The 14,447-nt window shown below is 53.7% G+C and overlaps 1 protein-coding gene across 2 annotated transcripts; it reads left to right on the top strand.

Moving 5' to 3' along the window:
- Positions 1 to 439: 439 nt before the first annotated feature.
- On the top strand, positions 440 to 13,393 carry CX3CL1 (C-X3-C motif chemokine ligand 1). 2 transcript variants are annotated; one of them, XM_055233194.2, is made up of 3 exons: positions 440 to 648; positions 7,951 to 8,071; positions 10,377 to 13,393. In XM_055233194.2, the coding sequence occupies exons 1-3, from the start codon at positions 579 to 581 to the stop codon at positions 11,377 to 11,379; spliced, it is 1,194 nt and encodes a 397-aa protein (XP_055089169.1). In that variant the 5' UTR covers positions 440 to 578; the 3' UTR covers positions 11,380 to 13,393. The 2 variants fall into 2 exon arrangements, with proteins under 2 accessions (XP_055089169.1, XP_055089170.1); XM_055233195.2 differs by having other exon boundaries at positions 465 to 648; positions 7,933 to 8,071.
- Positions 13,394 to 14,447: the final 1,054 nt, after the last annotated feature.

The raw sequence follows: 14,447 nt of genomic DNA, 5'->3' as shown, positions 1-14,447 counted from the left end.
GATGCATAGATCAACAAGGTCCCCCAGGAGCTTGGGATTCTAAGAGGGGAAATTTGGGGGTCCATCTTGATGTGGGCGAGGCATTCCCTGGATCAAAGAAGAGTTTGTCAGACCCAGGATGGAGGGGACCTGAGTCCCTCCCAGCCCCTTGGCACCCCACTCTCTATTCCGTGGCCTGCTGGCCTTTTGTGTGTTGCCCACTTAGGAGCAAGGGCCCCAGGCCAGATCCTAGGGCGTGTTCCCAGCTCATGGCAGGAGAGGAGGCCTTTGTACCCAGGCAGGCCTGGTCCAGCCTCCCGGGGAAGGTCCCAGTATGACGAGCCTAGGATGGTGAGAAGCCCAGGGCCACAAAGCCGGCTTGGTTCCTTGGCAACATCCTGAGGAATCCAGCGGCTGCACACTGGCTCCCTTCCTCTCCCCTCCCACCCTCCTGCCTGCGGGGGCTGGAGGCGGAGGCAGCCAACCCCATTATAAAAAGCCACAGAGCTCTGGCGGCGGCGAGGGGACAGCACTGAGCTCTGCCGCCTGGCTCTAGCCGCCTGCCTGGCCCCCGCCGGGACTCTTGCCCACCCTCAGCCATGGCTCCGATATCTCTCTCGTGGCTGCTCCGCTTGGCCACCCTCTGCCATCTGACCGTCCTGCTGGCCGGTAAGTGGGTCCTGGACTTGGGCACGAACAGGGTAGGGAGCCCCCAGCCCCTTGTCTATCCCTCAAGCCTGACATCAGGGGCCCTAGACCCTGCCTGGGTAAAGCTCAAGGCTGGTGGCAGCCCCTTCCCCAGGGATGTGCGGGAGGGGGCTGGGCGCCTCCCTTCCCCCAGATGCAGCGCTGGACAGATTTCCAGTTGCCAGCGACTGCCCTGCCTGGCCCAGCGAACAAAGTGGCTGTGCCTGGAAGCACGGAGAGGTGGTGTGGGTGGCATAAGGGAGCCAGATGTGGGTGTGCCAGGAGGGTGGGGGTGGAGGGAGCCTGCAGAGGCTCCTGGTGGGCACCGGGGTGGGAGGCCCTGGCTGACAGTGGCTGGCTCTTTCCATCAGGCGTTAATATGTAACCCGCAGCCCTGGCCCTGGGCCAGGCCACAGTTGGAACTTTCTCCTGTCCTGTTTTCAAAGCCCCCAGGATTAGGGGGCCCAGGACGAGTGAAGGTCAAGGTCACTGCAGCTCATGGTTGGGGCTTGCCGCTGCTGTGCTAGTCTATAGCCCCAGTTGCTCTGCCTGTGTCTACCCATCATGCTGTCTTCCTCCTCCAAGCACAGTGTAGAAAATGCTTTTGCCTCTAGTCACTTGCTTACTGAATGAAGCCCAGGACCTGGTAGGGGTACATAATTAACCATCCTACCTGATATGGATAAGATGGAGGCCCAGAGAGGTTTAGAAACTGGCCCGAGGATGCACAGCCAGCAAGTAGGGCAGGAGAGGGTAAGACTCATGGGACTGAATGCAGGAGAGAGCACAGATGCACACTCACCACCTCTGTGGGCCACATCATCTGTATGAACCGCTAGCCAGCCCCCTCCTCAGGGAGTGACCCCACCATCTGGCAGGGTGACATTCAGAGAAGGTGAGACTTTGCCTGTGGGAACACAGCAAGTCTGGGAGAATGAGAAGTAGTCCCCAGCATCCAGATATTTCCATGGAGCAAACTCACCCTGGGGCAGGGAGCAGGTGCGTGGGTGGGTGGGCACGTGAGGGTGGTGGAGGTGAATTCCTGCTGGCTTCCTGCTTTCTGGGCTTGGGCCCTGAAGCCTGAGGTGTCTGGGGACAGTGAGATCTGGAAAGTGGGGAGTCAGATGGTGGCTGCTTTGCCACAGTCTTGCTGTGTGACCCTGAGCAGGGTCTTGCCTCCTCTGGTCCCAGTTGCTGCATCTTTAAATATAGCTATTACCTCTCCGGTGGATTGGGGGAGGGTGATGAGGTTCCAATGCCTATGGGGGTGTTTTGAAGAGGGTGGAGGAGGAGGATTACTTTTACTAAGCTGAGAGGGGGAAGGGTCCTAGGCTAGGATGGAAAGGGGACCCTGGGGGACCCTGGGTGCTCAGACTAGCAGCCTGAGGCTTTAGAACCAGGCTTCTGCCCTCATCTTGGTCATTGGCTTTACTGGAAGATCCTGGGCATTATTGGAACCTTTCTCAGCCTCAGTTTCTCCTCCTGTAAAACTGGGCATTTGACCAGGCTCACCATGGAAGTCCTCTCCCGCGCTGACATGTATGGCTCTGAGAGGCCCTCGGGAGCCCCTACAGGACGAGGAGGTGGTTTGGAAGCCAGAGAGACCCCAAGAGGAGGCTGGGGGTTCGTAGCTGCTGCCCTGACTAGTGTGGGGCAGCTGCGTCAGTCCCCAAATGTGGGTTTGTGGGGCTGTGTCAAGCAGGAGGCTTCTGTGCTTTATATAACAAACCTGCAGCTACGAGTCAGTGCAGAGCATTGCCCCCCCCCCCCCCACCCCACTCCAAGAGCTGACGCATTCACTCCCACTCAAGTCCTGGCAAGAAAGAGAAAAAAACGAATCTGTTTTAAGCTCCCATAGCCTACCCGCCTCATTAGCAGTGGGGGTGGATGGGGAGGGCATGGGAGGATAAATTCAAGAGTGTCAGATCCAGGCCCCTGTCGAATTTAAATAAAAATTCCTCCATTTTTCTGTTGATTAAGGTATTATGTCACAAAGCGCTTCCTTAGGCATTTTGTCCATTCATTCAACAAATAGTTATTGGACACCTACTCTGTGACAAGCCTGGTTCTAGGTACTGGGGCGGCATCAATAAATAAAACAGCCAAGGACCTCAGCCCTCGGGGTGCTGTAATTCAACTGCAGAGGACAGATAATACACAAAGTAAATCAGTAAACAGTGTGGTCTGTTGGAAGGAGAAAAGGCACTGTGATCAAACAATAGAGAGGGGTGGCTGGGCGCAGGGGCTCATGCCTGTAATCCCAGCACATTGGGAGGCCAAGGTGGACAGATCACCTGAGGTCAGGAGTTCAAGACCAACCTGGCCAACATCGTGAAACACTGTCTCTACTAAAAATACAAAATTAGCTGGGTATGGTGGTGCATGCCTGTAGTCCCAGCTGCTTGGGAGGCTGAGGCAGGAGAATTGCTTGAACCTGGGAGGCAGAGGTTGGAGTGAGCCCAGATCGTGCCAGTGCACCCCAGCCTGGGTGACAGAGTGAGACTCCATTTCAAAAAAAAAAAAAAAGAAAGAAAAGAAAAGGAAAAGAAAAATAGAGAGGGGAGAAGAGAGGTGTTGACATTTTAAATAGGGGGTTAGGGTGGCCCACTGAGTAGGTGGCTTTGCACAGTTTGGAGGGGGGTGACGGAGGGAGCCATGTGGATATCTCTAGAGCAATGGTCTTCAGTGAGTAATTTTGCTCCCCCATGGGCCATTTGGCAATTTCTAGAGACATTTTTTACTTGTTACAAATGTCCCAAAGTTTTTGGTTCAGTTGAGCTACTCGCCTCTAGTGTGTAGAGGCCAGAGATGCTGCTAAACCTCCTACAGTGCACGAGACAGCCCCCAAAACAAAGAATTGTCTGGTCCAAAATGTCAGTAGTGTCACTGTTGAGAAACCCTGCCCTAAGGGAAAAATGCTCCAGATGTTAAAAAATGCTTATTCTCACAACCACACTGTGAAGCAGGTATTGTCACGTCCATTTTACAAGTAAGGAAACTGAGGCTCAGAGAGTCCGAGTGACTTGCTCAGGACACACAGCTGGGCAATGGCTCAAGCTCTCTCTTTATCACCTCATCCAGCAACCCAGGACATTCCCTGAGTCTCCTTCTAAGACCCTGGAAGACTCTTAGAAGTCCTTGAGGTCCAGCCTAAAGGAGACTTCCTCCAAGAAGCCTCCCCTGATCATTTGAAGTTGGAAGTGGCCTCTCCCTCATGTAAACCCCAGTATGTTTGTGGTATGTTCTGGAACACCGTGTTTCTACCTGGCATCTAGGGTAGCCTGGAACAGTGGGGTGTTTAGGGACTGGGTAGAAAACTAGCTCTGTCACCACGCAGCTGTGTGGCACTGGGCACATTTAACCTCTCTTATTCCCAGCTTCTGCATCTGTAAAGTGGGGATAATAATACTCCCTTTGCAGGGATTTTGGGAATTAAAGAGAGCAGATGTGTACATGCTGGACACAGGGTCCGATACACAGTAGGTGCTCAATTAAAAATAAATAAATAAAAGCTCTGATACTTTGTGTGCCTGTTTTACCTGTCCATCAGGCTGGGAGCCTTCTGAGGCCAGAGGCATTCCTTGTTCATCTTACTGTACCTCACAGCACCCAGCACAGGGCCTGGCAAGAGCAACAGGCATTTGTTGGTTGACTGAATAAACAGAGTGATCTGATGGCATTTATTGGGATGGAAGCACTCTCTCCAAACTCAGCATCAGTGCCTATGGGAGAAAGAGCTCAAGGTTAAGGATAAGAGGGCCTGAGATTTTTGTATATACTCAAAAGTAATTCCAGCCAGTGTTGGCTGAATCAGGAAGTGGATGGATGGATGGATGGATGGATGGATGGATGGATGGATGAATGGATGGAAGAAGGGATGGGGAGGGGATGATGAGGGATGGATGAGTGGGTGAGATAAAAGGGCGTGGAAGATTGACAGGTGGTAGGCAGGGGAGAGGGAGTGGGTAGATGGATGAATGGAGATGAATAGGGGATGGGCAGGAGGTGGCAGATGGGTGAGGAATGGGTAGAAGATTGATAAGAGTGGGTGGACTGATGGATGGATAGGTAGATAGATGCATTAAAGAGAGATAAGTAAATTGAGACTAATTTCATTCAATGAATATTGATTGAGTATCCACCTTGTGATTGACGCTGGGAAACTGTGATACCAAGACAGACGAGGTCCCTGCCTTCCTGACACTCCTATGACAGATAATATATGACTGGCTGGATGAGGCATTGTCTCCATTTACAGAAAGGAAAACAGCTTTGAGAAGGGACAGGCTCCCCAGGTTAGTTAAACAATCTTCCTGGCAGAACCAAGAACTGAGCCGGGCCAGGACCACTCAGGGACCGTGGCAGAGGGTGGGGACTTTGGAGACAGGATGACTCTGTGGCTCTTTAAAGCCCTGGAGGTGGGCAATGGCTTTCCCCATCTTGGATTTGGGGCGCACAGAATGGACCTTCTTTCCTATCCATTGGGCAGCCTCCCTTGCCTCCTCCTGTCTCTGGTCACTCAGGGGCACCGTATTTTCTGGGGCTTCCCAAAGAAGACACCTGCAGGCCATTTTAGGGGACTGCTACCTGGCTTCACTCAATAGGGCCTGGGGAGGCTGCAGGTGAGTCAGTCTGAGGTCCCATTGCAGAAGGAGGGTGGCCAGCCCACACAGTGACTTTTATATCCTGGTTACTCAGAGAGAAAGGACAGCCCTGTGACCTGGGGAGCCCCTCCTGCACACAGCCCCCAACCCCCTGAAGCTACTAGTGCTGCTCCTTGGTGACTCAACCCAGACCTGTCAGCCCTAAACCACCTTCCCACAAAGCAGGGTGGGCCAAAGCTAAGGGGGAGCGATGGAGAGAGGAAGCAGCAGACTCTACAAAGTCTCTGTGTGTGCGCACGCGTGCATGCGCCTGTATTTGGGAAAGTGGAGTATGTTTGCATGGCCACATATATGTAAGTATTTATGCATGAGCAGTTCATGTTCTGGTGGAGCCCAGGGATGCGCTGGGGGTTTCCCAGGCTCTGAAGGGCTAGATAAGATCAGCTTGCTCTCTTGACTGCCCTGGCCTCCAGATGTTTGCAAAACCCTCTGGGGTCTTGCTTTTGCTGCACATAACCTTGACCCAGATCTGAAACTCAAGCTCTTCCTTGTTTTTTTGTTTGTTTGTTTGTTTGTTTGTTTGTTTTTGAGACAGAGTCCCGCTGTCGCCCAGGCTGGAGTGCAGTGGCGCCATCTCGGCTCACTGCAAGCTCCGCCTCCCGGGTTCACACCATTCCCCTGCCTCAGCCTCCCGAGTAGCTGGGACTACAGGCGCCCGCGACCGCGCCCAGCTAATTTTTTTTTTTTTTTTCTGTATTTTTAGTAGAGACGGGGTTTCACCGTGGTGTTGATCTCCTGACCTCGTGATCCACCCACCTCGGCCTCCCAAAGTGCTGGGATTACAGGCGTGAGCCACTGCGCCTGGCCTCTTCCTTGTTTTTTATACTTATCCTCCTTGAGCTCATACTAAGCAGAAAAAAATTTGCTGGAGATTATAGGGGAAGAGAAAAGGTGGAAATGCAATGTAAACAACTTCAAATGTTTATATCAAATAGTTGGGTTTATTTGTCCTGTCCCGGGGTTTCTCTCTGGTTCCACGTGACACTCAGCTACTGCCTGCCCCTTCCGCCCCGCTCTGCCCCCACCCTATTCATACCGTCCATCTCCAACCCTCCTCCTTACTCTTCTTGCTCCAGGAATTTCAAATGCCTCTTCCCTCCTAGGCAGGATGACTCAGTACCTTTCAGCAACTGCTCTCAGGCTTATTCTGGCTCTTAGCAGCAGAACAAAGGATCATCTATTCAGCAGACCCCACCTTCCTTAGAAAGCAGTTGTACTTATATTTTTTTAAAAAAGTTTATTGCTGGGCATGGTGGCTTGCATCTGTAATCCCAGCTATTCCGGAGGTTGAAGTGGGAGAATCGCTTGAGATCAGGGGTTCAAGACCAGCCTGGGCAACATAGCAAGACCCTGTCTCTTAAAACAATTAGCCAGGCATGGTACCATGCACCTGTAGTCCCAGCTACTTGGGAGGCTGAGGCAAGAGATCTCTTTTTTTTTTTTTGAGACGGAGTCTTGTTCTGTCACCCAGGCTTTAGTGCAGTGGTATGATCTCGGCTCACTGCAACCTCTGCCTCCCGGATTCAAGCAATTCTCCTGTCTCAGTTTCCCAAGTAGCTGGGACTAAAGGTGCACACCATCATGACAGGCTAATTTTTGTATTTTTAGTAGAGACAAGGTTTCACCACATTGATCAGGCTGGTCTCAAACTCCTGACCTCAGATGATCTATCTGCCTCGGCCTCCCAAAGTGCTGGGATTACAGGTGTGAGCCACCACGCTTGGCCAGGAGGATCTCTTGAGTGCAGGATTTTGAGGTTGCAGTGAGCTAGGATTATACCACTGCACTCCAGCCTGGGCAACAGAACAAGACCCTATCTCTTAAAAAAAAAAAAAAAAAAAAAAGACAGCGGGAAGAAATAAGGCAGAGGTGAGGGGATAGGCAAGGCCACAGGCCCGGTGGGAACTAGAGCCAGCCTGGTAGGATAACCTGTTCCATCACTTGCTGGCTGTGTGATCTTAGCAGGTCCCTGTCACTCTCAGATTCATCCCCCATGCTGCACAATGGACCACTTAATTTTAAAAATTAACCCAGGCATGGTGGCTCATGCCTGTAATCCCAGCACTTTGGGAGGCCAAGGAGGGCAGATCACCTGAGGTCAGGAGTTTGAGACCAGCCTGACCAACATGGAGAAACCCCGTCTCTACTAAAAATACACAATTAACCAGGGGTCATGGCACATGCCTGTAATCCTAGCTACTCAGGCAGCTGCGGCAGGAGAATCACTTGAACCCAGGAGGTGGAGGTTGCAGTGAGCTGAGATCATGCCTTTGCACTCCAGCCTGGGCAACAAGAGCAAAACTCCACCTCAAAAAAAAAAAAAAAATTAAACTCCTAATATGTGCCAGGCAAAAAGAACTCTATAAATAAGAATTCACGTTTCTTATTCTTACAATAAGACTATGAGGTAGATACTATTTTTGTTCCTATTTTACAGGTGGGGAAACTGAGGCATACAGAAGTTTGGTGGGGGAGGGAGGCTGAGTCAAAGGCCTTGAAGGCCAGGGCGTACAGGGGATCAGCTTTGGCTTGGGTGGTGTGGCTGGGACAATCTGGCACGGGGTTGGGAAGCCAGATGCCCACAGACATCCCTGCTGACCAGGAACCTCTTTGGACTCAGGACAGCACCACGGTGTGACGAAATGCAAAATCACGTGCAGCAAGATGACGTCAAAGATACCTGTAGCTTTGCTCATCCACTATCAACAGAACCAGGCATCGTGCGGCAAACGTGCAATCGTGTAGGTACTGCCCTCAAGGCCTCTGAAATCCCGTACGGGCCCTTGGAATATTCCCAGACCTCTGAGAATCTACGTCCACACCTCTGCTCCCAGACCTGGGCTCCCAGGCAAAGGCCTCAGCACACGATTCTCTTGCCCCTGGCCTGCAGGCCACCTCAGTGACCTTAATTTCTGTGCCACATGGCTAAGGTGGAGAGTGGCTTCCTGAATGGCCCAGTGTGGCTGGGTGGCAGCCACCCTGGCTTGTGGCCTGTAGCAGCCATGAAGGGTGGTAATTCCTCTTGGGCTAAAGCACATGTTACCCCATGCTCGAACCCACTATATTTCATGGGGCGGTGTGGGTAGGCGTAAAGCATGACGGTCTTACTTAAAATGCAGTTTCTAGACTCTAACAGACCTGTTGCAAATCCTGCCTTCCCTCTTACTGGCCGGGTGGCCCTGCTTCCATTGCTTACTTTTTGCACCTTGGTTTCCTTGTCTGTAAAATGGGTAGCTAGGACAGGATGTAACTAAAGTGCTTGGCAAGGGCGCAGTGGCTAATGCCTGTAATACCAGCACTTTTGAAGGCCGAGGCTGGTGGATCACTTGAGGCCAGGAGTTCAAGACCAGGCTGGCCAACATGGTGAAACCCCATCTCTACTAAAAATCCAAAAACTAGCCGGGCATGGTGGTGGGCGCCTGTAATCCCAGCTACTCGGGAGGTTGAGGCAGGAGAATCGCTTGAACCGGAGAGGCGGAGGTTGCAGTGAGCCAAGATGGCACCACTGCACTCTGGCCTGGGCAACACTGTGAGACTCCATCTCAAAAAAAAAGAAAGAAAGAAAAAGAAAAGAAAAAAAGAAAAAGAGAAAAAGACAAAGAGAAATAAATAAAGTGCCTGGCAGGGTGCTGTCAGTAGGAGTTGCAGAGATCACTATCTCCATTTGACAGACAGGAAACAGGGCCATTTCGAGACTTGGGGGAGGGATTGAGCCATTGTCCCCCTGGCTGTTGAGGACCCTGGCCATCTTGGTCACTTGCTCCTCCTGGGGGCTCTCTTGGGTCTTGTCTAACCAGCCAGCCCTGAGGCCTTTCCCCAGGACTGACTTTTGGGACCTAAAGCAGCCTCAGCCAGACCTAGGGGCCGGGCAGCAGGAAATGGCCAATGGCCCTTTGCTTTCTAGGCTCAGCTAAAGGAAGTCTGGCACTTCCTCTCCTCAATTATGCAGTTTCTAAGGTGAGCAAGGTACTGAGCGTGCTCCTGCCAGACCTCTTTGCTGATCGGTCAAGGCTTACTTCCCCAAGACACCCCCAAGTATTTTTTGTTTTCTAGATGAAGGGGAAGAAGGAAGTGGCGGAGGGGATCACTGTGCCCAGGGGGCCTGCAGGGTCATACTTGCTTCCTGGACTTCTCTGGCTTCCCGGCATCCTGGAGCCAGGTGCCCTTACTTCACCTCTCTGAGCCTTGGTTTCCTCATCTGTAAAATGGGGATGAGCCTGGTAGCCACCTTGTGGAATGGATGTAAGGTTTAAACATGGGCAAAATGCCAAGCACAGGCTGTGGCATGGAGCCAGGGCCTCTGTCAGCTCTGAGCTGTGTGGCTTGGTGGTGAACCAGCCACACAGGGCTTCAGAGGAAGTTCAAGATTTGGAGGGCACTCGGGATCCCGGTGAGGCTGCCACATATTTGGCTCTAGCCCCTTCTGCCCATGAACATACATCAGGAGGGGAGGAGAGGGGCCCAGAGCACAGCCTGTAGCTGTGAAACCGAAGGAGAGGAGCAACAAGACTCAAGAAGTCTCATAAGGCCTGTTCCAGAGTGAGGAGGCCCCATACAGAGCTCACCTGAAGTCCCCCCCAGCAGAAGACTCAAAGCCCAGCCTTAATGGTAACAATGTTATCGACATTGTGATTATTTTCAGCTACTACTGGTCTATTCTGAGCCGGGTACTTCACATAATTTACCTTTTTTTACAGTAACACAGAAGTAGGGTGATCAACTCATCCCTGTTTGCCTGGGGACTTCCCCAGTTTTAAAATGGAAAGTCCCCCATCCTGAGCACCCCCTCCATCCCAATTTTTCTGGGATGGCTGGTCACCCTACAGGTGGGAGGCTTTCCTATCTCCATTTCTCAGATGAGGACCTGGGAGCTCAGAAGGGCAGGTTGCCCCAGCTGGTCAGTTGCCTCACAGCCGCTAAGTGGGAGGGCAGGGTTTCCAGCCGGGTGTGTTCACCTGCAGAGCATTGGTGCTGTGCCCCCACACCACGCTGGCCTGGGTTTCTGGTATCTGGGCATCACTGGATCCCTGTCTTTCTCCCTTGTAGCTTGGAGACGAGACAGCACAGGCTGTTCTGTGCCGACCCGAAGGAGCAATGGGTCAAGGACGCGATGCAGCATCTGGACCGCCAGGCTGCTGCCCTAACTCGAAATGGCGGCACCTTCGAGAAGCAGATCGGCGAGGTGAAGCCCAGGACCACCCCTGCCACCAGGGGAATGGACGAGTCTGTGGTCCTGGAGCCCAAAGCCACAGGCGAAAGCAGTAGCCTGGAGCCGACTCCTTCTTCCCAGGAGGCACAGAGGGCCCTGGGGACCTCCCCAGAGCTGCCGACAGGCGTGACTGGTTCCTCAGGGACCGGGCTCCCCCTGACACCAAAGGCTCAGGATGGAGGGCCTGTGGGCACGGAGCTTTTCCAAGTGCCTCCCGCCTCCACTGCCGCCACGTGGCAGAGTTCTGCTCCCCACCAACCTGGGCCCGGCCTCTGGGCTGAGGGAAAGACCTCTGAGGCCCTGTCCACCCAGGACCCCTCCACCCAGGCCTCCACTACGTCCTCCCCAGCCCCAGAGGAGAATGCTCCGTCTGAAGGCCAGCGTGTGTGGGGTCAGGGACAGAGCCCCAGGCCAGAGAACTCTCTGGAGCGGGAGGAGATGGGTCCCGTGCCAGCGCACACGGATGCCTTCCAGGACTGGGGGCCTGGCAGCATGGCCCACGTCTCTGTGGTCCCTGTCTCCTCAGAAAGGACCCCCAGCAGGGAGCCAGTGGCTTCAGGCAGCTGGACCCCTAAGGCTGAGGAACCCATCCATGCCACCATGGACCCCCAGAGGCTGGGCGTCCTTATCACTCCTGTCCCTGACGCCCAGGCTGCCACCCGGAGGCAGGCGGTGGGGCTGCTGGCCTTCCTTGGCCTCCTCTTCTGCCTGGGGGTGGCCATGTTCACCTACCAGAGCCTCCAGGGCTGCCCTCGAAAGATGGCGGGAGAGATGGCGGAGGGCCTTCGCTACATCCCCCGGAGCTGTGGTAGTAACTCATATGTCCTGGTGCCCGTGTGAACTCCTCCGGCCTGTGTCTAGTTGTTTGATTCAGACAGCTGCCTGGGATCCCTCATCCTCATACCCACCCCCACCCAAGGGCCTGGCCTGAGCTGGGATGATTGGAGCAGGGAGGTGGGATCCTCCAGGTGCACAAGCTCCAAGCTCCCAAGCACACCGCAGGAGGCCAGCCTTGACCATTCTCCACCTGCCAGGGACAGAGGGGGTAGCCTCCCAGCTCACCCCAGCCCCAAAACTCTCCTCTGCTGCTGGCTGGTTAGAGGTTCCCTTTGACACCATCCCAGCCCCAATGAACAATTATTTATTAAATGCCCAGCCCCCTCTGACCCACGCTGCCCTGTGAGTACTACAGTCCTCCCATCTCACACATGAGCATCAGGCCAGGCCCTCTGCCCACTCCCCACAACCTCATTGTGTCTCTTGGTCCTGCTGCAGTTGCCAGTCACCCCGGCCACCTGCGGTGCTATCTCCCCCAGCCCCGTCTTCTGTACAGAGCCCACGCCCCCACTGGTGACATGTCTTTTCTTGCATGAGGCTAGTGTGGTCTTTCTTGGCACTGCTTCCAGTGAGGCTCTGCCCTTGGTTAGGCATTGTGGGAAGGGGAGATAAGGGTATCTGGTGGCTTTCCTCTTTGGTCTACACTGTGCTAAGTCTGAAGGCTGGGTTCTGATCCTAGTTCCACCATCAACCCACCAACATACTCCCATCTGTGAAAGGAAAGAGGGAGGTAAGGAATACCTGTCCCCCTGGCATCACTCATTGACCTGAGGCCCTTCTCTCCAGCCCCTGGATGCAGCTCACAGTCCTTATCAGCAGAGCACCTTAGACAGTCGCTGCCAATGGACTAACTTGTCTTTGGACCCCGAGGCCCAGAGGGCCTGCAAGGGAGTGAGTTGATAGCACAGATCCTGCCCTGTGGGCCCCCAAATGGAAGTGGGCAGAGCAGAGACCATCCCTGAAGGCCCCGCCCAGGCTTAGCCACTGACACAGCCTGGGCTCTGCCTCCCATCACCCCCTAAGAGGGAGGAGGGAGGGCTCCAGACACCTGTCTAAGAAGCCCAGGAAAGGCTCCAGGAGCAGCCACATTCCTGACGCTTCTTCAGAGACTCCTGAAGGCAGCCAGGCCACAAGACCCTTGTGGTCCCACCCCACACACGCCAGACTCTTTCCTGAGGCTGGATTCCCCTCCCACCTCTCTCACTCCTTGAAAACACTGTTCTCTGCCCTCCAAGACCTTCTCCTTCATCTTTGTCCCCACCGCAGACAAGACCAGGGATTTCCATGATGTTTTCCATGAGTCCCTTGTTTGTTTCTGAAAGGGACACTACCTGGGAAGGGGGCTGGGACATGGGAAAGGGGAAGTTGTAGGCATAAAGTCAGGGGTTCCCTTTTTTGCCTGCTGAAGGCTTGAGCATGCCTGGATGGGGCCGCACCAGCTGGCCTGGCCCCTCAGGGTCCCTGGTGGCAGCTCACCTCTCCCTTGGATTGTCCCCGACCCTTGCCCTCTACCTGAGGGGCCTCTTATGGGCTGGGTTCTACCCAGGTGCTAGGAACACTCCTTCACAGATGGGTGCTTGGGGGAAGGAAACCCAGCTCTGCTCCACAGAGAGCAAGACGCTGTGCCGCCCTGCCCACCCAGCCTCTGCACTCCCGTGCTGGGCGTGGCGCAGTATATTCAGGAAGCTCAGGCCTGGCTCAGGTGGGGTCACTCTAACAGCTCAGAGAGGGTGGGAGTGGGTCCGATGCACTTTGTTCTGGCTCTTCCAGGCTGGGAGAGCCTTCCAGGGGTGGGACACCCTGTGATAGGGCCCTGCCTCCTTTGTGAGGAAGCTGCTGGGGCCAGCTGGTCCCCCTTCCATGGACTTTGTTCATTTCTCCAAGCAGGACATGGACAAGGATGATCTAGGAAGACTTTGGAAAGAGTAGGTTGATTCTTTTACTTTTCCAACCCTCATCACCAATGTCTGTGCCATTTTGTATTTTACTAATAAAATTTAAAAGTCTTGTGAATCAATATGGGTGATTCCTCTGGGGACAAGTCCAGCAACCAGGGCTTCAGAGGGGAAGGAGTGGGGCAGGAGCGGAGGGGTCGGGGGGTGGCGGCAAGACCCCTTTCAGCCCTGGAGACCCCTATCTCCAGTTCACCTGGGGCAGAAGAGCAGACATTTTTACAGTCAGCAAGAGAAGAAGCACCAGGGATTGGAGTGAGGAGTGCTGAGCCCTCAGCCCAGCTCTGTTCTGCCCGGCTGTGTGATGTTGGGCCAGGGCCCTCACCTCTCTGGGTCTTATACATGTGAGTGTGAGGCCTCTCCTAGTCTGGCAGGACTCAGAATCCCTCATGAAGCCCTACCCCATGCCTGCTGAACCACCATCCCAGGGGCCCTGGGACCACTCTCAGTGAACTAGTGCCCCATGGGAGGAAACTGGCCCATAGTTTCCTCTTTGCAGCCTTCCTGTTCAGATGAAGATCAAAGAGGGATTACTTCTTAAGGGACCTGGGAGTTCATAGATGTGCCCCAAGCGTGAGCCTTGTGGTGGCCCCTAAGCTCTTCAGTGTTCTGGGAGGCTTCATAAGAGCTGCTGTGTACCGTTGTGCAGGTTGGAAACTGCACAAGGCTGCCACAGACCAAGTCCAGCCTACTGGTATCCAATATTTCATGAATGTTAGGATGCATCCTTTTCACATTGTGACATGTGTGGAATTGAGACTTGTTTTGTAATCAATGGCTTGTCACAGCTTAATTGGCAGGCTTTTTTCTTTATTAGTAATTTGTTAAATATCAGAACATCTTACCATCAATCATATCTTAGATTCAATGTCTACATGAATGGTGTTTTTTAGTAGGCAGGTCCAGGCAGCAGCTGCCATTTGAGATAGAGCAGGCTTGGGTCAGGAATCCGGTTTCCTACCATCCCCTCCACCTCCTGGATCTCCTGGACCTTGTGGCCACATCAGTTACCATTTATCATTGCTTTTCTCTTGTTTTTCTTGTAGTGAGGATATTTTTCTCTGAGCCACGTCTCCATCAAAAGTAGGTCAAGGGCTGGCGCAGTGCCTCACACCTATA

This window comes from Symphalangus syndactylus, chromosome 11, assembly GCF_028878055.3.
Source record: "Symphalangus syndactylus isolate Jambi chromosome 11, NHGRI_mSymSyn1-v2.1_pri, whole genome shotgun sequence".
In the NCBI taxonomy this organism is placed as follows: domain Eukaryota; kingdom Metazoa; phylum Chordata; class Mammalia; order Primates; family Hylobatidae; genus Symphalangus; species Symphalangus syndactylus.
This window is presented reverse-complemented; position numbering and strand designations above follow the sequence as displayed.

Excerpts from the sequence above, each read along its gene's own strand:
- CX3CL1 (XM_055233195.2), top strand. The coding sequence starts at position 579 with ATGGCTCCGATATCTCTCTCGTGGCTGCTCCGCTTGGCCACCCTCTGC. Across the intron at positions 649-7,932 it reads TCTGACCGTCCTGCTGGCCG|GAACCTCTTTGGACTCAGGA; the intron begins GTAAGTGGGTCC and ends CCTGCTGACCAG. Across the intron at positions 8,072-10,376 it reads TGCGGCAAACGTGCAATCGT|CTTGGAGACGAGACAGCACA; the intron begins GTAGGTACTGCC and ends TCTCCCTTGTAG.